The sequence below is a fragment of the Syngnathoides biaculeatus genome, chromosome 4, assembly GCF_019802595.1.
Source record: "Syngnathoides biaculeatus isolate LvHL_M chromosome 4, ASM1980259v1, whole genome shotgun sequence".
In the NCBI taxonomy this organism is placed as follows: domain Eukaryota; kingdom Metazoa; phylum Chordata; class Actinopteri; order Syngnathiformes; family Syngnathidae; genus Syngnathoides; species Syngnathoides biaculeatus.
The window spans coordinates 4,253,892-4,278,318 of NC_084643.1; the positions used below are offsets into that span (position 1 = coordinate 4,253,892).

A 24,427-nucleotide genomic window follows, 5' to 3' on the forward strand; every position below is an offset into this window, starting at 1 on the left:
GTCTGTTTTCCAATTTGGCAAAATTCTTTCCTGACTGACACGAAGAAACCTTTCGGGATTCTTTTCCAGACAATTTCTTCATGTTGACGCCGATTCGAAACGTGTCGCTCGTTAGCACGCGTCGGACGTCATGTGAGGGGGTCGTCAGACAAACAAAACCGTCATCATAAAAGTGGCATTGCGGACAGGCAACATTTGCAAACACCACCGTTGCTTTCCTGAAATTCAAATTCAAAATATTAACACTTGTTTTTAGAAGGTTTTAAGACCCAAAAAATAATAATCAACATTGTAAACTCTCCATTTCCTCACTCAGGTCGCGGGTATGCTGGTGTCTATCGCATCTGATTCCAGGCGAGAGGCAGGACACACTCTGAGCTGGACGTCAGCCAATCACAGGACACATGCAAACCCAGTTACAATAAAGTTGGGACGATGTGTTGAACAGAAATAAAAAGAAAACCATGTTCCGCCCATATTTAATTGAATATGCTATGACAAAATATTTAATGTTCAAATTCCTAAACAGATCCCGTCGCCGTTTCTGGGGGTTGTTGATAAATGGCTTTCGCTTTGCATACTAGAGTTTTAACTTGCACTTCTGGATGTAGCGCCAAACTGTATTTCCTGAAGTTGTTTTTCTGAATTGCTCCTGAGTTCATGTAGGCAATATTTACACTTGGATGTTGGTTTTTGATGCAGTGCTGCCAGGGGGTCGAAGGTCACAGACATTCAATGTTGGTTTTCGGCCTTGTCCCTTCCATGCAGTTATTTCTCCAGAATATAAAAACTTTTTGGACCGTCCCAAACCGGTTTTGATGAGCATTCCTCAACTTTTTGGCCATGCTCTCCCAGCTTTTTGGGAATGTCTCGAGCCATAAAATTCCAAGTTCATAATGATTTGCTAAAAACAATTACTCATCAGTTTGAACATTCAATATCTTGTCTTTGTAGTGTATTGAATTAAATACACATTCAAGATGATTTGCCTAATCATCGTATTCTGTTTTTATTCATATTTATCCCAACTTCATTGGAGTTTGTAGAAATAACCGTTGGCACTCACAATCACACTTTTAGGGGCAATATGGAGCGTCCAATTAATGTTTTTTGGGATGTGGGAGGAAACCGGAGTGCCGGGAAAAAAAACCCACGCAGGCACGGGGAGAACATGCAAGCTCCACACGACCAGGGCCGGGATTTGAACCCACAGCTCATTAAGTGTGAGGCAGAGCAAATAAAGCAACGTTCCTGGTCCTCCTGGTCCCGGAGTTGAGCACTAAAATATTGATGAAGGCTGCAGCGCCGATGGCACGTTTCCCGAGATGATTTGCGAGCGGGGGAGCTCGCATTTTACGACGCATATCTACACACGACACGCATACCTACACCCTCCCTTTGCCGCAAGGGCCGGGATAAAAATACATAAATAAGAGAAGGTGAAAGTGACGAGAAGTAACTTACGGAGGCGGCGCGGAGGACCGAGGGCGTTTTGACTGATTTGGCAGCGCCGCCGCTGCCGCCACTCGTCCACTTGGCCTCCGACGTCGGACGCGTTTCCTTTTTGTACGCCGGCTGCCTGCAAGCAAATCATCACAAACGTCAGCAATTTCATGACATCAATGAAAAATGAAAAAATGTGAAGCACTCTTTGAAATGGCCGTGCTACATTTTGATCAATTGATTCATTTGAGCAAAATGTGTCATCTTTGAATCCCTCATATTGCAGTAGAAGGTTATTATTCATAGAATATTTTCTTAGTTGGAATCAGTGCAAAAATCAAGTTGTAATATTGCAAGTTTTTTTTATTATTATAAAGCTATTTTACCACAAGAAAAAAACCTAATGTGCAAGTGACTAAAGTTGCAATAATTTTTAAAAAATGATCATTTTGTACAAAAGTAATGTACAAGAAAAAAAACGTTAAAATTATTATGCAAGAAAAACCATTCATTTTTAACAATTGGAGAAAAAAGATATTTTACAATATTGAAGTTGAGTAACATTACAAAAACATGCATTTTATATTGGAGTTACCATATCACAAAAAAGGAATACTAAACAAGGACATAGTTGCAATATTATGAAGATTTAAAATTTGTATGAGAATAAATTTGGAGCAACTAAATTGCTCCTAGGTGTGATTGCGAGTGCGATTGTTGTCTGTCTCCACGTGCCCTGCGATTGGCTGGTGATCAGTTCAGGGTGTACCCCGCCTCTTGCCCAATGACAGCAGGGATAGGCTCCAGCACTCCCGCGACCCTCGTGAGGATAAGCAATTCAGAAAATGAATGGACCCTAACCCTATGAATAAAGTAAGGAGATTTTGAGATGTATTGATGCATTAAATTTAGAAGAAAAGAAGAATTAAGATGTGCCATTTTGAGAAAAGTCATAGCACAAAATATATTCATAAATAAATTGTAACAAAGGGGGAAAAATGTGCTGATTTATCCGAGGGACTGCCGTTATTTTAATAATTGAATTTTCCAGCGAGCATTAGTTTCTTGGCCCTTTTCCTTGTAATCAATTTTCTCACAAAAGACAGAAAATGTCAATTCATAAAGATTTTTTAAAAAAATACTTTGTGTTTTGTGGCTGCCGAACGCATTCATGACTCGTTAAGAAGACCCCGTTCAGCGACTTGTAGCAAGCAAAGTGTGCGGTTGAAAGCAAACTGCTGAAAGATTTTCCATCTCAGGCGTAAAAAAAAAAAATAATAATCCCGCTGCCATCAGAAAGAAAAAAAAGTGGAAGATTGTCACTATTGCGAGCACATTTCCTGGGGCGCTGTGATAAGAGTCACCTCTGCTTTATCGCTCATCCGAGTCGATGGTGTGATAACATCAAGTGAGGGCGCCTGACGGAGCGTTGGGCCCTCGCCTTTTCATTTGACTGATAACGACAAAGTCCATCCATTTTCTGAGCCGCTTATCCTCACGAGGGTCACGGGCATGCCGGCGCCTATCCCAGCTTGCTTCGGGAGAGAAGCGGGGCACGCCCTCAACTGGTCTCCAGGCAATCGCAGGGCACGTAGCAACAAAACAACCTTTGGCACTCGTATTCACACCTACGGGCAATTTAGAAACTTCAACCGAGCTAGTGTGCATGTTTTCAGGTTGGGAGAGGAAAGCGGACAACCCGGAGAAAAGCCACAAAGGCACGGGGACAACATACAAACTCCACATTGTCACGAACCTCCGGTACAGTGGTGGACCCAAATGCAGGAGTTGGAGGCGGAGGCATAATGTTCTATGTAGTTTATTCCGGAAACCGGGTCATACACGGTGTAGCAGTCCGACAAGGCAGAGGTACAAAAACGCTAGGCGAGGCGGGATCCAAAAGACATGCAGCAAGGTCCGATGACTATGGTGGAAACTAACAACTCAACAGGACAGGATCAAACAAAAGGGCACAGAACCGCTGTGACCCGGGTTACTCTAACTTACGTGTAGAGCAGAGAGCCCCACAGGCAGTGAATGCAATTCACTAACGCAGGGCAACGAACTGGCAAATGCCCGTGACAAAAACTCCGACTTAAATGCCTGTCTAATTACAGTCCTAATGTGAAACAGCCCAGAGCAGTGGCATGGTCACGCCCCTCTTAGGAGTGGCCAAGTCTTGCTCATGACACACAAAGGCTGGGACCAGGATTTGAACCTAGAACCTCACAACTGTGAGGCAGACGTGTTAACCGGTCTCCACCGTGTCGCCCGACTACAACTACAGAGTACAAGGTAAAAAATAAATAAATAATGTACAGAGTTCAAGTTATTCCCCAAATTGCTTTGAACGTGTTCACTTGCTCATTGGCGACTCGGCAAAGAGACCGTCAGCGGACATTTTAGGGACTAGCCAGATCTGCCATTTAACGATCTCTCTGTCGTGCTTCGTGAGGATGAGCCAATGAACCCGAGCCCAATCACTACGAAGAGACTTTCCAGTCGACATGTTGGGAAAGGAAACAAAAATCACTTTGGTTGTACTTAGTTAGGACCACGCCTTGATCATTTAATCCCATAGTATATTTATTACTTCAGAAGTTGTTAGTTCTTGTGAGACTTTTTCCCAAATGACCCCCCTACCCCCCACCCCCACCCCCCTCATCTCACAGTGTCTCAGTGGCTGGCTTCAAGCAGCAGCCTTCCTTTTCTCTCAAGGACAAGACAAGAGAAGCACCCTGAGCGGGCCTTTCCTCCACCACCACCCTTACCTCCCTCACCCTTTCTTTCATCCCTCCCCCCCCATTTGAGTCCAGTCGTGCGTTTGTTCTTCAGAGACGCCAGGCAAGCGCAAGTTCTTTTCTGTCTCTCTCGCCAAAGATTTCATTCAAATGACAAAAAAAAAAATGACAAGATGGTTTCCTGATTTAGTTCCAAAACATGAGCAAGTCGATCTTCCCTTTAATTGCGGAGGACTTAATCAATCATTTCAGCACAGGAGGGAACGACGTGAATAATTATGTATCTTCCTCCAGAGATGCAACCAACGCTAATTTTTGAGAATCAATAAATCTCTTGATTAAAAATAACGAAAAAAATTTTTTGACATTATTTCAAATTGACAGTGCAGAACCGGCACCAACATAAAGTGATTATGAAGAATAGAAAATGAATGGATTGAAGTTGGAATATTACAACAATCAATCAAGCAGTCGCCATTTCAAGCCCCCCAATTTTTAAACAAGTGAGAAAGTCTTTTGGAGGTTGCGCCCCACCTGCGGTCCGTGGCCGGGGGGCGGTCCGACGCCGACCTCCCGCGGCGCCGCTTCCCGCGCGAGCTCGTCGTCCGAGAGCTGAGGAAAGAAACGCAAATGGAATCACAGCACGAGCAGGATCAGTGCGGTCCGACAAGCGCGTGACGGAACCATTTGGCATGATAAGCAAGTCCATCGCAATATCGGCAAAATACTAGCACAGCAAGTACGAACGAGTATTCTTTGTATGAGAATTAAATCAAAATATAACAACAACAAAATCCGGATTAGGACGAGAATATGTAAAGTCATAGGAGTCCCATTATTAGCATTCATATGAAAATAGAGACAAAGTAAAAGAAAAAAATCTAATTGCTCTGACGGTTATTTCTACAAACTGCAATGAAGCCAGAAAAACACGATAAAAAAAAATCAAATAGAATTTTGTACGAAGCCGGAACTACAACAAACAAATTGTCATTTGGGAAGGAAAAAAAAGATCATTTTCAACAAAAATGCAAACAATATTCCAGCGGAAAAAGGTCGGTCATTGCACAAAAAGTTATGAGAAAGTCGTCATTTGTATGAGAAGATATTGCAAGGAAATACTGAGATGTTGTACTACGATCAAGTCAGTAAATGCAAGTACTGTAATCTTAAGACTCTAAAATGATATTCCACTTGTAAAGTTGTAACGGGTACAACGATCAAGTTGCGACATTACAAAAAAATGACAAAATTGTCATTTCATGAATGAGAAAATGTTCATAGCATCGGGCCAAAGACATTTTGCCAACAGGACAAAAAAGTAAGAGTTCAGTATTTGTGCGAGAACCACGTCAACCTTTGGAAGTCTTTCCTCAATTTGTGATGGCTTTTTTTTAACAACCCCCCCCCGGGACTGACCTTTTCTTGCCTTTGCGCTGCTCCTTTTTCTTGCGCTTCAAACCGGAGGAGCTGCCGGACGCGAGCGAAAACACAACAAACGTCTTCAGCTTCTGCACTTGCAAATCACTCGAATAACTTTTTTTTTTCTGTTTGTCTTCACCTTTATCTGCGCCTCACCACCAACTAGCGCAAGACTCTCAAACACTTTATCGAACAAAAAAAATCAAATTTTCTTCTGCATACACGGCCGTCCATTTCCATCAAATTTTGTGCACGATTCTGTCTAAATCCGTGTCAGTGAGCATTTTTCCCGTCGAGAGAATCCATCCCCCTTAGGCCGTCCACAATAAAAGGCCACTCGAAAACGTTTGTGCCCTGCCAAATGAATGTTAATTTCTCAACCTGGATGGAGAGGCCCACGGGGGGGCCGGGGGGAGGGGGAGTCGTGCCCCACCGACACGGGCGTATATTACTGTGCTCCTGCAGAGATCAGCGTTCATCCACGCACAGCCTTTTATTGCGGCCAGCCAAAGGCACACCTGCGCAATAATCGCGCTGTCCAATCGGCATCTCGGAGGCGGGATGGATCGTTTCCGCAGAGGTGAAATGCTCACTGGTACCGATTTGAGGTAAATGGGCGGTTGTGGATGGAGAAAATCTTTGACATCTCGAGATCCAGCTCAAGAAAAATGGAACTGTTGTGGTTCTGTGTTGGTTCGGGGCAAGTAAAAGTAAAAAAATAAAAAAATAATACAGCCTCTGAAATGTACTTATGTACAGGAATAGAATGAGTACCTCTACTTTTATTTATTTTGTGTACTTGACTATAAAAATTCCTTTTTGCTTTTACAACTAAGTACATTTCAGGGTCTTACTTGAGTATCGTGCACAAGTGGCTGCAAATTGCATTTGTACTTTGCATTTATTTGACGCCACCAGGTCTAAAACATTACCACGGCAGAAATATTAAAATTCAACAGACGTACCCGTGTTTGGACTTTTTGGAGGTATACCTGGAAGGAGAAATAAAAATTTGGATGAGTTTATATACGATGTAACTTTGTTTTTAAGACGTCTGATCGAAGCAAAGTAAACAACGCGTACCGATGCCGCTTGTTCTTCTTGGATCTTTTCTTCATCTTCTTCTTCTTCTTTTTCCTCTTCCTCAGCGGAGAGAGGCTGCAGGAGGGCACCCTAAAAGAACACATTCAAACGTGAACCTCTTCTACTCTACTTTGACGTAATCTGGCAGGCCTTACATGTAGTACCGGGTTTCGCCACAACGTGCCTGCCAGCAAGCAGTGCTGAGCTCTAGTGGAGGACATGAAGTGCGATTTTAAAGGTGAGAAGAAAAAAGGTGGCGAGGGTCCAAGTCCAATTTACAAAAGAACAAAGTTGAATTTTTTATTGGACTAAAGTTGCGTGAGTACAATTTTTTTTCCCCATGTCACAAATTTTTTCCCTGAAATATGACACAAGATTGTAATTTTATGGGAGAGAACTTACAACTTCACAAGAATAAAGGGGCAGTATGAGAAAAAACTCAAGAATAACATTTTGAGGAAAAGGTTTCACCCTAATGAGGAAAAAAAAAAATTCAATTGGAGGAGTACAGAATTATTATTATTATTATTTTTTTTTAGAAAAAGTGAACATTTTACAAGAGTAATTGCATCTTTTTTCCCTGCAACATCAATTGCTTGTTCAAAACAAAGGAATACATTTTTTATGTGGCAGCACGGTGGGCTGTCTGGTTAGCAGGTCTGCCTCTCAGTTCTGAGGACTGGGGTTTAATTCCCGGCCCCGCCTCTGTGGAGTTTGCATGTTCTCCCCGGGCTTGTGCGGGTTTCATCCCACATCCCAAAAACATGAAACATTAATTGGAGACTCTGAATTGCCCCTAGGTGCGATTGTTAATGGTTGTTTGTTTCCATGTGCCCTGCGAATGGCTGGCAACCAGTTCAGGGTGTACGCCGCCTCCTGCCCGTTGACAGCTGGGATAGGCTCCAGCACTCCCTGCGACCCTTGTGAGCATAAGCATCTCAGATAATGGATGGCTGGATGCAAGTTGTACCGTCACAAAAAAACATGTCACATTCTGACTAGAATAATGATGTAATATTAAAAAAAGACATCTTTACACCGATGTTTACGTAACAGCCCGAGAATCATGAGACTTGACGGCACCCGCTTAAAAGGAAACTCACCTCCTCCTCGAACTTTTGCGCTCTGACTTCCGCTTCTTCTTCTTCTTCTTCTTGGCTTTGAGGGACGGTGACTCCTCATCAAAGGAAGCGCTGCAGGACGGGAAGGGGGGGGGGGACATTTGCTTGAGGATGGGTTGAAATCCAAAGGGAAACAAAAGAAATCAGCATTTGCACAATAATATATATTATGAGAGTATAATCACAATTTGGACAAAGTTGTAATATTCTGAGCAGCCGTGACCACCAACAGACGTTTTCCCCCCTTTTTTTATTTTAGAATGCGGTCGGCGCCATCCTCTCTCGTTGGCGTATCCATGGTAACGAGTGTATCCAGTCGCTTTTGAGTTGGCCAGATAAAGCCCAATGATGGTAAAAAACGGGATGTGGTGGGATCGATATACAAGATTTTTTATTGCGGTAGTCAATCAAATGAAAAGAAAGTCTTGATTCTTTTTTTTTGCTTCAGTCCATTAAACGCTGATGTCATTCTAACATGATGGATTGCCGCTGTTGAATTCCACATGAAATGTTTGTCGCGTTAGCACGACTATTTAGCCTTCATCTTGTTTAATCCTCGTGACTCACCGTGTGAATCACAACGTATTAAAAAAAAAAACATCTCCAAACAATCACAAGTGAGATTATCTGCGACGCGATGATGAGTCCCCGGCAAGACAGCGAGGACAAAAGGCGCTGCGTTGCTCTGAGGGCCCGGAATAATAAAAAAATAAAAACAAAAACCATACGCCTGCCCACACAAGATGTTAGCGTGCGAATTCCGTGTGTTCTCAGGGAAGGCATCTAGAAAAGGTTTTGCGAAGGAAGATAACTGAAAAAAATATGTTGTGATTCTACACTGATCAAAGTTTATGGAAAACTACTAACTTTGACAAAACTCGGAATATTAGAATCAATAGACGGAGTTTATGAGAATCAAGTGGGAAAAAAGGTCATAATTTGGAGGGAAAAAAAAGTCACAGTATCACAAGAAGAAAATTATTTTCAAGTGAGAATGAAGACATTTCACAAGAAAAAAAATGCTTTGTGTAGAAAAAAAATGAATTCATCACAGGATTAGCCTTGTAACTCAAATGCCTCACATCTCAAATTATTTTACCCCATTGAAAGCAACCCAAAACCCATTAATCCGTTCCGGCCCCCATGCATATCAAAAAGTCCATTTGAGTTCAAGAAATTGCAGTCGATCACAAATAACTTAAGAAGAAAGAAAAATATTTTTCTTGTTGCATTATAATCGTGCTGGAATATTTTGGAAACACATATCCAAAGGCAAGGAAGTATGTTTTGAACCTTGAAGTGTCGCTAACGTTTGCACTCTGTGACTTGGCTCACCTCTCGGCCCGGCGGCGGTGGCGGTGATGGCGATGGCGTTTGTGTTTCTTCCTGCCGATCGGGGGCGCCGCGGAGTCGGCGGCCGCCCCCTTCCTCGTGTTGCTGTCGTCACATGGCTGGAGAAAACACAGTTTATGTTTTACTACAGTGATGGCATCTTATTCAGGGAAACTTATTCCACTTTATTTTCTCGTGCAGCTGAGCGCTCAACGAATTTCCACCATTTTGTAGTTTTTATACGCCTCCAAGTAATGCTTTATGCTGATTTTCATGAGTTTTAGCGTTGAAAAAGTTCACAATGACCTAACATTACAACGTGTTGACAGTTCGACATTCGGGAGGCACACGGATGGCGTTTCCATCCATTTCGAGAGCGAAAGAAGATTTCAGACACAAGTCATGTGAGTGAAACTTTGTTCGAGTTTGAATTAAATGTGAAAATCAAGGACTGTATAACGATTCGATGCTCATACAAATGTTAAAAAAATGTCATATAAATGATGACTTTTCCTTGTTATACGTCAACTTTTTATGGCTTAATGTTATGGATTCCATTCTCATGTCACTTTATTGGTGTACATCCATCCACCTGTGTTCTTCGCCACTTATCCTCATGAGGGTCGCAGGGAGTGCTGGAGCCTATCCCAGCTGTCAACGGGCAGGAGGCGGGGTACACCCTGGACTGGTTGCCAGCCGATCGCAGGGCACATAGAAACAAACAACCGCGCCCACAATCACACCTAGGGGAAAGTTACAGTGTCCAATTAATGTTGCATCTTTTTGGGATGTGGGAGGAAACCGGAGTGTCCGGGGAAAATCCCACGCAGCCACGGGGGGGACCATGCAAACGCCACACAGGCGGGGCCGGGATCAAACCCAGGTCCTCAGAACTGCGAGGCCAACACTTTACCAGCCTATTGGTGTCCAATAGTTTTTTTTTTCCATTGTAGATAGGGTCACCTTGGGGTCAGGGGGCGTGTCCTCCATCTGGTGGTCACCTGGCGTTCGGTCGGCCTTGGCCTCGGGACTACAAAAGACAAACAAAAAAAGTCACTTTGAGTGCATTTTGGCCGCAACACAAAACGCAATCGGGCAGATTTAGTGCCCTGCGGCTTTGCCTTCTCCCACCCGAGGGTGAGCGGGTTTTGCACCCCGATTCATCAGAACGAGTTGCTTGGTCCGACGCTTTTGGGGTCTTCAGGGGCGGGGGCACGGTGTCCTTCCATTATTGCCTGGAGGTGGGATCCTACATTTGCCACCCCAGCTCTCAATATTCAAACAATCGATCTGTTCCTTGCCGATGAAATTTGGGCAGAATTCAGATGATTTCTGAAATTATGAATCCAAACACGCCAAACGTGTGTTTGGGTGGCGCCTCGGCTGGCTGACGGGTGACAGTTTGCGACTGGAAAGTGAAGCGTGTCAAGAAAAGGAACACCTCTTCCGACTCCGTGAGGAAAGCCATCTGGCTGCTGCCACTTCATGGGCCAATTTAAGGAGAATCGTTTAGAAGCTTCCGCTCGTCTGCAAATGCGTAAATAGCTTCTTTTGTGTGTGTCTGTGTTTGTGTGAGAGAGAGACGTGGAAGCCAATTTAAAGTCTTGACGCGTCCGCCTCCAATTATACGCCGTTGCGTTCACTTGTTGGCGTATGGAAGTAATCCCTGACACTTTGGAAAAACACACACACACAAAAATGCGTGTACGCAGCGACAGTTTTTTTTTTTTTCACAGTGCTTCTCTTTTTCTATATTGTCCCCTGGTACAGGCCCAACACACACTATTATAACTATAACTCTCCAAAAAAATGAAAAACAGTAATGCAGCAAAACCTTAATGAATTTGAAATGGATTACATACTGTATTTAAACAAATAAAGTTGAAAATAAAATTCCTTTCCCTTGGGAAGTTACATTACATTACAGTACAAGCATGGCTAAAAATGGTGGCCATGAACGGGCAGCGTACGAGCCACAGAACTGAACTCACACGCTGAGAGCGAATCCTCGGCGTCACTGAAGCCGAAATCCAATCGCAGGGGGGGGTGAGTGGCCTTATCGTCCCCGCCCCCCCCCAGCTCGTCGATCAATGAGTGCCTGACCTTGGCCTCAAATTGCCCCTAAAAATGTGATTGTGAAGTGACTGTTGTCTGTCTTCGTGAGCCCTGCGATTGGCCGGCAACCAGTTCAGGGCGTACCCTGCCCCTTGCCTGACGACAGCTGGGATTGGCTCCAGCACTCCTGCAACCCTAGTGTGGAGAAGCGGCTCAGAAAATGGATGGATGGATGGATGCTTCCGACTACTGTTTACTACTGCCCCCAGGAGGCCAAGATGCACACGCCACAAGGAGCGGAACTACGTCCATTGAATTGAAACAATGACTGTTGAATTCTTGGCATTTTATTCAATGATGTCACTGTAATATACTTTTTATTAGAAGTATGCTGGAACCTCTATTTACAAACGTCTCTAGTGATGAAAAATTCAGGGTATGAAATGTCTCCTTGGAAAAATAGTGTCTCTAGTTACAAAGGAAATTCAGGATAAGAAATGAAAAAATAGGTGCTGGATTCCTAAATTCAACCAAATGTAAAGATCCTGTATCTTGGTTTGTGTGGCGCGAAAGAGCTGCTCTCCCATTGTCCATTGTCATAGCACCTCCCTCGCATCCCATTGGCTAGGAGGGATGTCAATCTTTACCCATGATGCTTTTCATTTCCTTTGGATACTTTACTGTCACCGAATCCCCTATTGGACAGCGCTCCAAAATGTTGGGCAACTTAATGGCATTTTCTTTCATTTGAAAAGGAGGAAAAGGAATTCTTTATTTAACCTGTCTTGTGTTGTTGGGCAGACTTTTACCAAGACACAAGGGAAGTGTTTGAAATAAAAGCTCACAAGTTCAGTTTCAGGGTGGAATTATCTGAGGCGGTCCAAGCGGCGACGACCCCGCAGTCAAAGCTCGTCGTCTGTGAAAGTGTTCGCGGAGCCTCATGAGCCACCACTCACCCCGGAGGAGCGTTGCTGTGTCCCTTCGCCCCCCCCCAAGTCCGTTCGCCGCCTTGTCAGCCGATAACGCCTTAGCTAGCTAATCTCCCTCCCGCCTCTCGGCAGGACGAGCCGCCGGGGGAGGGAAGGACGCCGGGCCAGATGTGTTAATCACTGGCCTCGGAGAGGAAACCGGCAAAGTCAACATGACGGCCAAAAATGAATAATACATCACTTGCACAGTATCGGGACACATTTCTCATAAATAACTGCAACAAATACTGAATAGTTAATGTGATATCGCAGGGCACATGGAGACAGACAACAGTCACACACCCGGGGGCAGCCAATTAAATACACGATTTTTGGGATGTTGGGGGAAACCGGGGTGCCTGGATAAAACCCACGCATGCACGGGGAGAACATGCGCACTCCACAGTGGCGGGACTGGGATTCAAACTCTGGTCCTCAGAACTGTGGGCCCAATGCTCTCCAAGTCAGTGTCTTTAGAAAGAAATTGAACTTGCTTGGACCTGGTGGAGCTGAGATTTTTGATTTAACGGGAGTCATCAAGCTTTGTTGTCTTGACTTACGGCCATGCTACCCTGAGAACGTCAGGTCTCGGAAGCTAAGCGGGTTTGGTCCACGGGTAAATGCAGAGGGGTTACGTCAGGAAGGGCATCTGGTGTAAAATTGTGCCAAACAAATACGTGTGCATCTAAGATAACACGCTGTGGCGACCTCTGACGGGACAAGCCAAAAGGAAAAGATCAAAGATCGTTGTCTTGGAAAGTTTAACACCGTCCTTTTGTTGAGTATACATGGTTCAAAATTGCACCAAATTTTATGTTGACAGCTGAAAATGGTTTGGTTGGCTGATTTTTTTTAAACGTATTTTTTTGGACCTTGACTAAGATTCTTCATTGGTAGCGTCCAACAGTTTCAAGACAAAATGTTTGACTTCCTATTTCTTATTATGAACGCTTTCTTGAGACTATTTTGTGGGTTTATTTGGTAGGGACACGTCTACCGAATTTTGTGTTGCAATGTGAAATTTCCTCCTGTGGCTGGAGATAAAGGACAATGCTTTGAACAAGCTTTTTTTTTTTTGTGCGTGTACTCATGATAAGCATCTGCACCCAATTTCCTCTGTCAAAGTGCAAATAGTTGAGTACTGAGCTTTGAAAAGAATATCTGGGGTGCAACGGAAATCCACCAACATCTCGGTAGCTTCCAGAAACAACGCAGTCTAGTTGCCCCTTTTAGGTTGTGATGGCCCCGTCACACCATTACGTTCTGGTCAGCGTTTGAGGAAACGTTGGTAGTCGCCCATGGTCGCCAGGATAGCGCCAGAAAAGCGTTGTTTGAACGCTAGTGAACGTCAATGATCGTTGGGAATCGGCGGAGAACGCCGGTCCGGAAAAAAAGTTTTGAACATGCACAAAAGTTCTCACCGAGACCAGCGTTCATCAGCGTGTAATTTTAAACGCTGCAGAACGTTCAAGAACTTTCGTGCAACGTTTTACTAAAGTTCGGCGAGCATTGTACGCGTTTGGCTATCGTTAGTCAGTCGTTACTGTAGCGTTACTTGGTTGTTACTTAATGGTTTGCTTCGCAGTGAACGACTCACTGGCGACCTGTCAACGACCACTGAACAAATCCCCTAGCGCACACAGCGTGTAACTAAAGTCAAACGAACGTCCTTTGACGTCCATTGAGCGTCATTCGAGCGTTTCCCGAACGTCCCTGCATATGGGTATATAAACCGATGCTTTGCATTCTTACATGCAGCGCTAGTTGCTGAAGTCCGCAGCCCACCTTTTTTTCGTTTAGGCGGCATGATGCTGACTGTTCAAACTCACGAGAACAACCGAAGTGACTATGAAATTTCCAACTTTTTCGTTCCCGTTCCACTGTAAAAATTACACGCCATCAAAACACTATTCTGTCGTTATTCACCCGTTTAGTCACACGCTCAACACCCTGGTCTAACATTGACAAATCGCTCGTCGCGCGCCAGTGAAACGTTAGCGCACGCTAATGGTTTTTAGGGTTTTTAGACACACGTTAAGTCATACGTTCATCACACGTCAGATGTGTCATCTAAGTTTGAGAACGCTGAAAAATAGAACGATTGAAATGTTCAGAGAACGTTGACCAGAACGTCACGGTGTGACGGGGCCTTGACTTGCTGACTTGGCCCGACTCAAGAAAGACAACATCTCCCAAATTTTATGCAGCTCAATGAAAGCGACTTTAGGCTGCTGACCGCCGTGACCCACCAGGGGTCTTTACAGAGCCAATTTAAAATGTTCACCATGATGAACACACATTTGCTGATTAGAGTGTAAGAAAGCCCTCAAAATGATGATGTCCTCAGGAAATAACAATCGATGTATCATCGTTTGCATAGAGTTTGCCATCTCGTCGAAGGGACAAAAGGTCCAAAATAAAGACAGATCAATAATTGCGAGGCTCCCTCGTTAGACAATCGGAGTGTTTTATTTCAAAGCGATCTCAAAGAGCGCGTTGACACAATGACACCCCCCCCCCATCTTCCCCTCTCCGTTTAAATGGAACGACTCAAAATAAATCTTTAATTACGTGGCGATCGGAGACACTTTCACGTATTTCCAAATGAAGACACAGACGGAGAAGAGGAAAAAGAAGGTCGGGGGGAGGATAAAAGAAACAGAACAAGGGCAAGACAGAGGAAGACAAGAAGAAGGAGTGGGAGAAGTGTTTTTTTCGTTTGATGTGAAAGTGGAAAAACAAAACTTTGGGGACGGCGCTTCTAACAAGCAACAGCGAGCCGCTGAAATTAGCTCGTCCGCCAAAGTGCTTAATTATACATTATATAATTAGCCGCGTACCCGCCACACCGTGCCAGACAGACGCAATCAATGATATCCTTCTGGCATGCAAGCACAGCATGCGACTTTTCTCGTTTGCTCGGTGCGCTACGGACATAAAAATGAAGCCAAATATTGTATTTATGCAACCATTTAGTGACTCAAATGAAAACAATACCAGGTTGTTATTATTAAATTGGGATTGAAATCAGTTCATCCGTAGCATTTACGACATGAATCGTGAGTGATATTTGACTCATATCGAATGATGTGTAAAATTTCATTCAAGAGCAATAATTATCTCAGCCGTTCAAAAATGGTTTTACGATTTGGACGTGACGATGAGGAGAAAGGATGATAGATTGTGCCCCCAAGAGAGCAAGTGGAAAGGCAGTAAGGGTACAAGTTTAGAGGCAGGGTTTGTACATTTTTGTAGCATGGGGAAGATGGGAAGAGAAATGGAGTTGAGTCAAAGATCCAGTGATGAGGCTGAAATTTGAAATTGAGGGTGTTCTGTATAATGTGTTTAGCGGCTATGCCCCACAGGTCGGATGTGACCTAGAGTTCTAAGAGAAATTCTGGAACGAAATAGTTGAAGTACTTCCGAGCATCAGAGATGGAGAGAGAGTTGTGATCGGTGCAGATTGGAGTGGACATCTTGGAAGGAAGGAAACAGGGGCGATGTGCAAGTGACGGGGAAGTACGGCATCCAGGAATGGAGCTTTTGAAGGACACATGGTGGTAGACTTTGGAAAAAGGATGGAAATAGCAGTAGTGAACACTTTTTTTCCAGAAGAAGCCGCATCACAGGGTGGCCTACAAGAGTGAGTGGCCCCACACCAAGTGACCGAATCCCAGAGGTGAGGGAGTACCTGTGGGAAGCGTCTCACATGGAAAATAACGTCCAGGCATGACCTGTAATTGCTGCGCCTGCACCCCGGGAGCCGTGGACACCCACCCCTGGTCTGCCGGCTCCACAAAAGCGAGCGCCTGGAAAAGGCCGGAGGGGCCCGGAGCTGCCCCCATACCCCAGGCGCCCACAACCTCCACCCCGTGGAAAACGAGAAGCCTCCCCCCGATCTGCAGGGTCCGTCAATGTAACCAGTGCCCAGCTAGTCAAATTGTGAGACAGTGTCGTTGTCCCCCGAATGGTGGAAAGGAGGGAGTACAGGGACGCCCAACAGTGAAATGATAAAGGGGGCAATCAAGAGAGGAGCCACAAAGCACGAGAGGGAAGCCCCCACCGCGAGAAGCCATTAATACAAGAAGAAGAAGAAGGAGATAACGAGCACAGGCGCTGTTTGTCTGCATTTGCATAAATGTTCCGTCAAGCAGTCAGCAGGAAAAATGATTTTGAACCAGACGCTTTTTCTCTTTGGCGTGAATGTAAAATGAAAATGATCTGAAAGCAGCCAACAAAATCAGTCGCTGCCAGCCAGTATGACGCAGAAAATGTTCTTCTTCTTGTCATTCAAACGCCAACGGACGCTTTAATGTTCCCTGCACTCGCTCCAGTGGCAAGCGTTCGTTTTTATGTCGACTTCTACTGCAATCAATCGTTTAACACTGAGAATGAAATGTTGGAGTTTACTTTCGCAACTTTATGTTTCACCTTGGCGCTGATGCAATATATTAGGAACAGCATCAAATTTGCATGACATTCAGCAGCTGACATTCCAATGTCCTGATTGGCAGTCAAAGGACAGATATGGGGTGGGTGGGGTGAGTCTATGATGACTAAAATTACAATTCAGATTAAATGTCTCGGCATTTAATAAACACTGCAATATCTATTTTTTTAAACATACATTCCATCAACATGCAGCGGGTCTAGAGCACGCCCTCCATCCTTGCCAACGTCTTTTCCGTTCAGACTTTCTCCAAGCGAATGGAGTGTTTTCTGAGTTCATTTTTTTTTTGTCCAGGCCACAGGGTAAGCAGAGCTGCAGTGTTACAACAAATTTGTGTTAGCGACATTAGCTTCTGATAATGTTGCAATGTTTGGCTAAGAGCATCTGAGCCTAAAATGAGCCATTTTCACCATGGCAAGAAATATGTTAAAAATATATACTATATATATATATATATATATATATATATATATATATAATATCCATGCATTTTCTTTCCCGCTTATCCTCACGTGGGTCACGGGAAGTGCTGGAGCCTATCCCAGCTGTCAATGGGCATGAGGCAGGGTACACCCTGAACTGGTTGCCAGCCAATCGCAGGGCACATGGAGACAAACAGCCGCACTCGCAATCACACCGACGGGGAAATTTAGAGGGTCCAATTAATGTTGCATATTTTTGGGATGTGGGAGGAAACCGGAGTGCCCGGAGAAAACCCACGCAGACACAGGGAGAACATGCAAACAGGGGGGTCCGGGATCGAATACGGGTCCTCAGAACTGTGAGGCCAACGCTTTACCAGCTGCTCCACCATGCCGCCAAATATATATATGTGAGGAAAAAAAATATCTTGAAAACAGCGCACTACATCTCGTCGAAATCGGGTGGCTGAGGAATGAGAAGCAGCAAAAGTTTTCAAAGCACTCCAGGAAAACCTCCAGGAGACAAATGGTTTAAGATTGACTTCAGGCCTTTTATTTCCACTAATATTTCAAAGAAAAGTTGTCAAAACGTCTGGCGAGACAAATGAAAGGTGGACCGCGCATCGGTGACAGATTTCGGCTGCTTCTGCCTACTCGAATTTATTCAAGTTAGGATTTATGACTTTTTTTTTACCTTGAAAATGTTAAGCTTCTCATTTAGTGTTGGCGGTCTGAGGACGTGACATTTCAATTTGAAGGGGAAGCGGAGCGACTTTGTCAGAACCGCACGTTTAGTTTTTCTCCCGGAAAGATGCGGTGAAAAAGCACCGCTGGCGTTGGACACGTTCCTGCCCGACTGCGTTATTTCACGGCATTCTGATTATTTTGCTCAGATGTGTGGAAGAGGTCAAGCTGCATAGGAAGAACTCGAGTTCTCCTAGCAAGACTTGTCTCCACAAATTCAAATGCCACCGCGGAAGAAGCTCAATGTGTCGTAGCGCATGTTTCGCTGCACATGCGCAGATGAACAGCAAGCTAATCGTTTAAAAAAAAAAGACTCTTCAAAAACGCCCCAAATACGAGCAAATGAGCAAAGAGACGTCACATTTGAAGATCGTAAAGAGACGCGACAGATCTGCAGAGATGAAATGTGCGAAAACTTTGCTTCCTCCCTTCCAACAAGACCATCGTGCCAGCCCAGACGTCCCACCTCTGGCCTTGCTAATCCATTACGAGTGACTTCCCCCTCAAGGCTGGCATCACCATGGAGTCATTCACCCCGTTTCGGAGTTTTCACGCCATTTGAACATATTTAGCTTAATTTTCACCCAAATTGTGAATCATCCAAGACAGCTGCTGAGGTGAGAGGCCTGAAAACAAAACCCACACAGCGTGAATCATGCTTCCTCGCTGACAGTCCTCTCGGCGACGGTTCGATCCAGACCGCCAAGCGACACGCCAACAGAGACCAATCGGCATTCTTTCCTGCTGCGCTTCCTCGTTTCTCCCAATTTATCTGCCGCTGCCGTCATCCGCCCTGGGGGATGCCGGCACGCTCTCTGCTCAACTCACCATCGGCGTCGCTCTCAATTCTGGCGAGGGGCCACGCTGGAGGAGCGCCTGGTTCACGCTAAAGCTGAGCAGACGAGCCGCAGCCCCCGACCCCCCCGGCTGTGAAACTACGCAACGTGTTCTAGTGACCGTGAAGCCGGTTGTTTTTGGAAACACTGACGTCGATTTGCAGTCATCGGTATGCGTTGTGTAAACAGTGACAGCATTTAGTCTTCAATAAAACTCTTGTACAGCACTGTTGACCTACATCCCACATATAGATACTATACATAATATGTACCTGTACGTATAGTTATGCACAGTTCTGAGTGAACCTAATGTACATTTTTGTTTAAAACACTGACAACATTTAGACCTCCATAAAGCTCAACAGGGACAAAAACATTGTACAGTTTTAACTATCTCCAACAAACATCAAGTGTGTGTTTTCGTAAATGTCAAAAAGATTTAGATTTAAAAAAAAAAAAACCTGAGGTGTTTTCATAAACTATGAACAATATTAATAGTCTTTCACCAACCTAACATAAGGTTATATGTTTTCCGAAGTACTGACTTCGATTTAGTTTTCAGTGTATCGAGCGTACATTTTCCAAAACACTGGTGACATTTGGACTTCAATAAACGTTAAATACAGTTTTTTTTATTGTGTAAACAAAGACTAAGTCTTCAACCAATGATTTTTTTTTTTTGTTCGTAAACACTGAACACGAAGTTTTTAAAAAAACTCGACACTTTCATAAACATTGCTTTCCAGTCTTGAATGCACGCATTTTCGTAAACACTGACATCGATTTAGAGTCTTTGAACAACCTAAAGTTTGCGTTTCTGTAAGCACTGACAGCATTTAGTCTCCCCAAAAACTCCGGTATGTGCCATTTTGAAATATTGAGCACCATGACAAATGTTCAATGAATCGGACTGCCATGTTTTCCAAAAATGCTAAGTATCATACTTAGCATTCAGTGAACCTTGCGTACATGTTTTTGCAAACATTGATATGATCTTTGGTCTTCAAAAAGCTCAGGCGCGTGTTTTCAGGAACAATCAACACAAGAGTTTTGTACATTTTGAAAAACACAAATGTCAATTTAGTCTTCAAAAAAACCCCACCATGCATGTTTTTGGAAACATTGGCGACAACTTGTCTTGATTAAATCTGATGTAGGTGTTTTCAACATTTATAGACTCTTCAATAAAAATGTGCTGTGGTTAGCGTGAAGACAATTTTGAGTCTTCGACAAATTCAAATTGTTTTTTTTTTCCATTGACACTGAAGCCCGTCACGAGCCAAAGCTGAAAAAGTTCCACTCACCGGGGCAGCCTTGTGCGCGCGATGATGCTGGCCACGATGACGCTCTCCGGCCTCGGCGTGGCGACGGCCTTGAAGGTCCCCTTCCAGAACTTCTCAAAGAGCTGCTTCTGATGCAGCGTGGCGGCGTTCTCAAGCGACTCCGCCGCCACCGGCGCCGTCCGCATCATTTCGAGGACGTCGCAGCGTGCATGGGAATGCGGCCGGGAGCTGTCCAGGTCCTGAGGTCCGCTGCGGAGCGCCTCACTCACCCGGGCGGGTCAGTGTGACAGCCGGGAGCAAAGCCCACCCTCGCTACTTCCAGTGGGGGGTATTGTTGTCCCAGATGAGCGCCGGGACTGAGATTGCTCAACTCTGTCACATCTGAGGAATGTCCGAGTGGAATTGGTCCCGAGTGGTGTTGGTGTGCATGGGGGGGGGGCCTCGGAAGGTGGCGCTTTGGTCCAGTAGAAGCGAGCGTGGCGCCGAACGTGCACAAGTGAACGTGGAATGAGGAGCTCGGCGGCGAGAGGCTTGTTTTGTGTCTTTTGGCCAATGACGTCAAAGGAGGGAGGGAGGCGAGGGGAGTAGGTGAGGGTGGGGGGACCTCCTTTCATCCTTCCTTTCACTGAACACCCCCCCCCCCTTCCCCAACTCACATCATTACTTCACTTGACCCTCCAGCTTCTGCTTTGTGCTCATCCCAGGCGTTTGGGAAAAATCAAGCAGCAATAATGGACGCTCGCTTTTTGTGGCGAACCGTCAGACTTTGTAGACAGGCTCCGCCCACACGCAATGATTTTTGGGAATTCAGCCAACGTAAAGTGGCCACTTCAAACAAAAATCACACACTTCCTGTCTACTTTCGGGACAGGATTCTTGGACAATTAAAGTGAGACACGGCTGCCAAGTGACGCTGCATTCGGGGGCTGAATTTTTTTAAACTCTTGAGAAATTTGTTTTTGAAGACCCTGGAAATGGCCAAAATGAAAGAAAAAGGAAAAGTGTCAGCTACAAAGGCAAGATCGCACACTTGCCTCTTGAAACATTTCAGTGGCTCTACTCTTGAGAGACAAGCCTACCAAATTGTTTTGAAATCCTAATTGGCTCAAGGGGTTGAACTTTCAACCAAAAATGGGGCTGCCAAACTGATTTTCAGATTAAATGTCTGCTTCAAACTAAAATGGCTGACATGCTGCTTACTGAGATTTCAGAATTTGATAGACATATCCATCTTAACGAGACCCCCAAAAAAAGATTCAATAAGAACCTGTCCATGAAAAGACACAGGAAGTCAGCCATTATGGTTGGACGTGGGTGCGTTTGGTCATTTTTGGAAACTCTTCATCCCAAAAATTCGCAACATGAGATTTGGTAGGCATGTCAATCATCACGAGAAGACCCACAAAAAGTCTCACAAGAAGTTTGACACATTGAATTCAACCAAGAGGATCGATTTTTGGCCATTTCCAAGGCTCTTGAAAACTTATCCCCTGGAGATTTTGTGTGATTTCTACCAAATCCGAAACCCGTCTACCAGACGGACGAGTTTATCATCACATTTGTGACATCGATGTTTGAGGTTTGATGACGTCACACACAAGGACTGTGGGACCTCGACCTTGTCTTGTACGACGAGAGCACCGCCGGCCCCCCTTGCAAGCCGAACCCAGAGAACATAAATCACTGGAGTTCAGAACTGAACCCTGGTGGGGGTCTCCACTCAGACTGCTGCAGATGCAGCCCCCGTTCTTATGGAGCTTAACGTAGAATAAGCGCAAAACGCAAAGCAACAAGGGCGGCACAGTGGGTCAGTTGGTAAAGCGTTGGCTTCACAGTTCTGAGGTCCCGGTTCAATCCCGGACCCGCCTGTTTGGAGTTTGCATGTTCTCCCCGGTGACTGCGTGAGTTCCCTCCGGGCACTCCGGTTTCCTCCCACATTCCAAAAACATGCAACACTAATTGGACACTCTAAATTGCCCCTAGGTGTGATTGTGAGTGCGGCTGTTTATCTCGATGTGCCTTGAGATTGGCTGGCAACCGGCTCCGGGTATACCCGGCCTCCTGCCCGTTGACAGCTCCAGCACTCCCCGCGACCCTCGTGAGGATAAGCGGCCACAAAATGGATGGATGGATGGATGGAAAGCAACAACTGGTATGTTTCATACGTTTAAGAGTCAACAAACGCACGCATAGCAAGAGTGTCTTGAGAGTCCAGCATCATAACAAAGAGGAGCATGTGGTTGACCCCTGGGTGCGGGTGTGGGGGTGGGGTGGGGGTTCCCGGCCTTTGGCTCCTCCCATGCACTAAGCTTTCTACATGACACACAGAGACACACGCGTTGTGCCTGGTGAAAGAGCTCCCATAATGCACCCCAGCATCCCGTCTCACGCCCCACTATAGTTTGCAGATGGAACGCAAAGTGCCGCTTGCAAACCGGAGTGCCGAGATAAAGGGGACTTTATGCAGTGGGAGATAAAAATAGTAATAAAGACTTGAAGGCTGCGATAAAAATGCAGCAAGAAATTGGCCGAGTGTTCCTTGTCACTTGCAGCCACTAAAACGTTCTGGCTCTTTGTCGCTGTAGGGATTGCTCTTTTTCGTTGGATTTAAGACGTTACAATGGAATTACAAACGAAGACGATTCTTCTTCTTCATTTGTTTGTTCATTCAGGAGTCAACTCAAAGTAAGTGTAAAGAAGCCAATTACAGCACAGCAATCAGTAATTGCTACTAAGATCATTCAGCCGTTCATTTTCTGAGCGGCTGATCCTCACGAAGTCGGCTGCAAGACAAAATGTTAATCCGATTGCGTTTCATGTATGAGTCTCTTCCTGAACGACAAGTCCACCAAATATCATGTTGCTCAGCAAAAGCTGAATTTTCCAGTCAATGCAGGGGGTGCTAATTAAGGCCATCTTTGGGTTAAAATGTCCACTTCAGGCACAAAAAAATGGAAGAATTTCTGTCTTTGCCAATGGCTTCTTGCGTTTTTTTTTTTTAATTGAATTGACTCATGAATGACATGTCTAGCAAATGTCATGTTGCCAAGCAAAATGGGCTTCAGAAATGCGCCATTTTTTTGGGGGGGGCTAAAATGTCTCAAACTAAAAGACTTTGTGGATCGACCCATTCCAAACATGTCTACCAAATTTCATGTTGCTAAGCAAAACAAACATTTAGGGGCTGATTACAAGATACTTTATTCTAGAGCAGTGGTCCCCAACCACCGTTCCGCAGATCGGTACCGGGGAGTGAGGCATTTGATACTGGGCCACAGAGAAAGAATTACCAATTCACATCATTTTTGTTGTATTGCAATTTGGGCGTCAGTGTCTTTTATTCTGAAAATTTGACCGGCTCTTCTGCACTGCAACAGCTGGGTGTCTCAATTGAAACGTCAAGACTGCACAGAACGCCTCCGTTTCCAGTCCCAGCCGACTCCAACGCTTCAGCACCGGGCTTGCTCAAAGAATGAATCATTTCCTAAACGAATTCAGTTCATTACACTTACCGAAAAGATTTGTTCTTTTGAGCGAAATGTTTGCATACGAAACAACGCAATATCAGGAGTCCTACTTAAAATTTCACGCACCAAGTCCACTCTGATACAGAGGTACAGTCGTAGGTTTCTGCTCGACAGGCAGAATGGGACGGCAAAGGAGGAATCAGAAGTGATGGAAGTGAAGCAGGTCTGCATATATGTGTATCTGTTATGTATAACATTGTATTGCATTCATTATTTTTCTTTATTACGTCATCTGACGCGGATCTTTGTCGAACGTTCGGGAAGTGCTGGTTTTTAGACGGCCTCTTACTTAAATAACGGCTCTGCATTCTGCCACTCATCTTTTGGATATTTCTGGATTCATTACACGTCGAAAGACATTTCTTCCAAGACTTTAGACTAAATTTCGTTGAGATAGCAGCTGTCAAGCTGCATTTGAAAAAGTCAAAGCCATAATTCTCCAGTGTTGCAGGCACCAAACTTTGAGAAAGCATTTAAATTGTAAATTGATGCAGGTGATGTCCTGATGCAAGAAGATGACTCAGGTCTTGATCGTCTGGTGTGTTACTTTTCCAAAAAGTTTGATAAGCACCAAAGACATTATTCAACCATTGAAAATGACACTTTGGGTCTTTTATTAGCTTTGCAGCATTTTGAGGTGTACTTAGGCACTACCATGTTTCCCACTGAAGTTACTACGGATCACAATCCCTTAACTTTTCTTCACAAAATGAAGAACAAAAATCAGACTTATGAGTCACAAGCACGACGCACGGGGCTAGACCCAAATGCAGGACTCCGGGACGAGGGCATGATATCAGGCGTGGCTTTATTCCACGGTTTAGCAGTCCGACAAGGGTGAGGCACAAATTCGCTAGGCTCCAATCGAGTTCCAAAAACATGTAACGGGGTCTGATGACTATGTGGCAAAACTTGACAACCTTAACAAAAACTAGACTTGATTATGATGGCACAGACACGCTGTAAATAAGGGAAGCACTACCAAACGCTTGTGTACTCA

At 44.7% G+C, this 24,427-nt stretch overlaps 1 protein-coding gene across 7 annotated transcripts in view; it reads right to left on the bottom strand.

Moving 5' to 3' along the window:
• The window catches only part of srrm4 (serine/arginine repetitive matrix 4), a 41,319-nt gene that overhangs the window by 9,284 nt on the left and 7,608 nt on the right, over positions 1-24,427 (bottom strand). For 3 of the 7 annotated variants that reach the window (XM_061818190.1, XM_061818191.1, XM_061818192.1), the window contains 8 exons: positions 10,106-10,172; positions 9,146-9,261; positions 7,793-7,882; positions 6,690-6,779; positions 6,572-6,598; positions 5,604-5,654; positions 4,719-4,796; positions 1,465-1,579 (listed from right to left, as the gene is read on the bottom strand). In XM_061818190.1, coding sequence (XP_061674174.1) covers positions 1,465-1,579; positions 4,719-4,796; positions 5,604-5,654; positions 6,572-6,598; positions 6,690-6,779; positions 7,793-7,882; positions 9,146-9,261; positions 10,106-10,172 — 634 coding nt within the window. Of the gene's footprint in view, positions 1-1,464; positions 1,580-4,718; positions 4,797-5,603; positions 5,655-6,571; positions 6,599-6,689; positions 6,780-7,792; positions 7,883-9,145; positions 9,262-10,105; positions 10,173-19,921; positions 24,412-24,427 lie in introns of those variants that run through there. The other 4 variants (XM_061818187.1, XR_009794753.1, XM_061818188.1 and 1 more) reach the window with 4 other exon arrangements.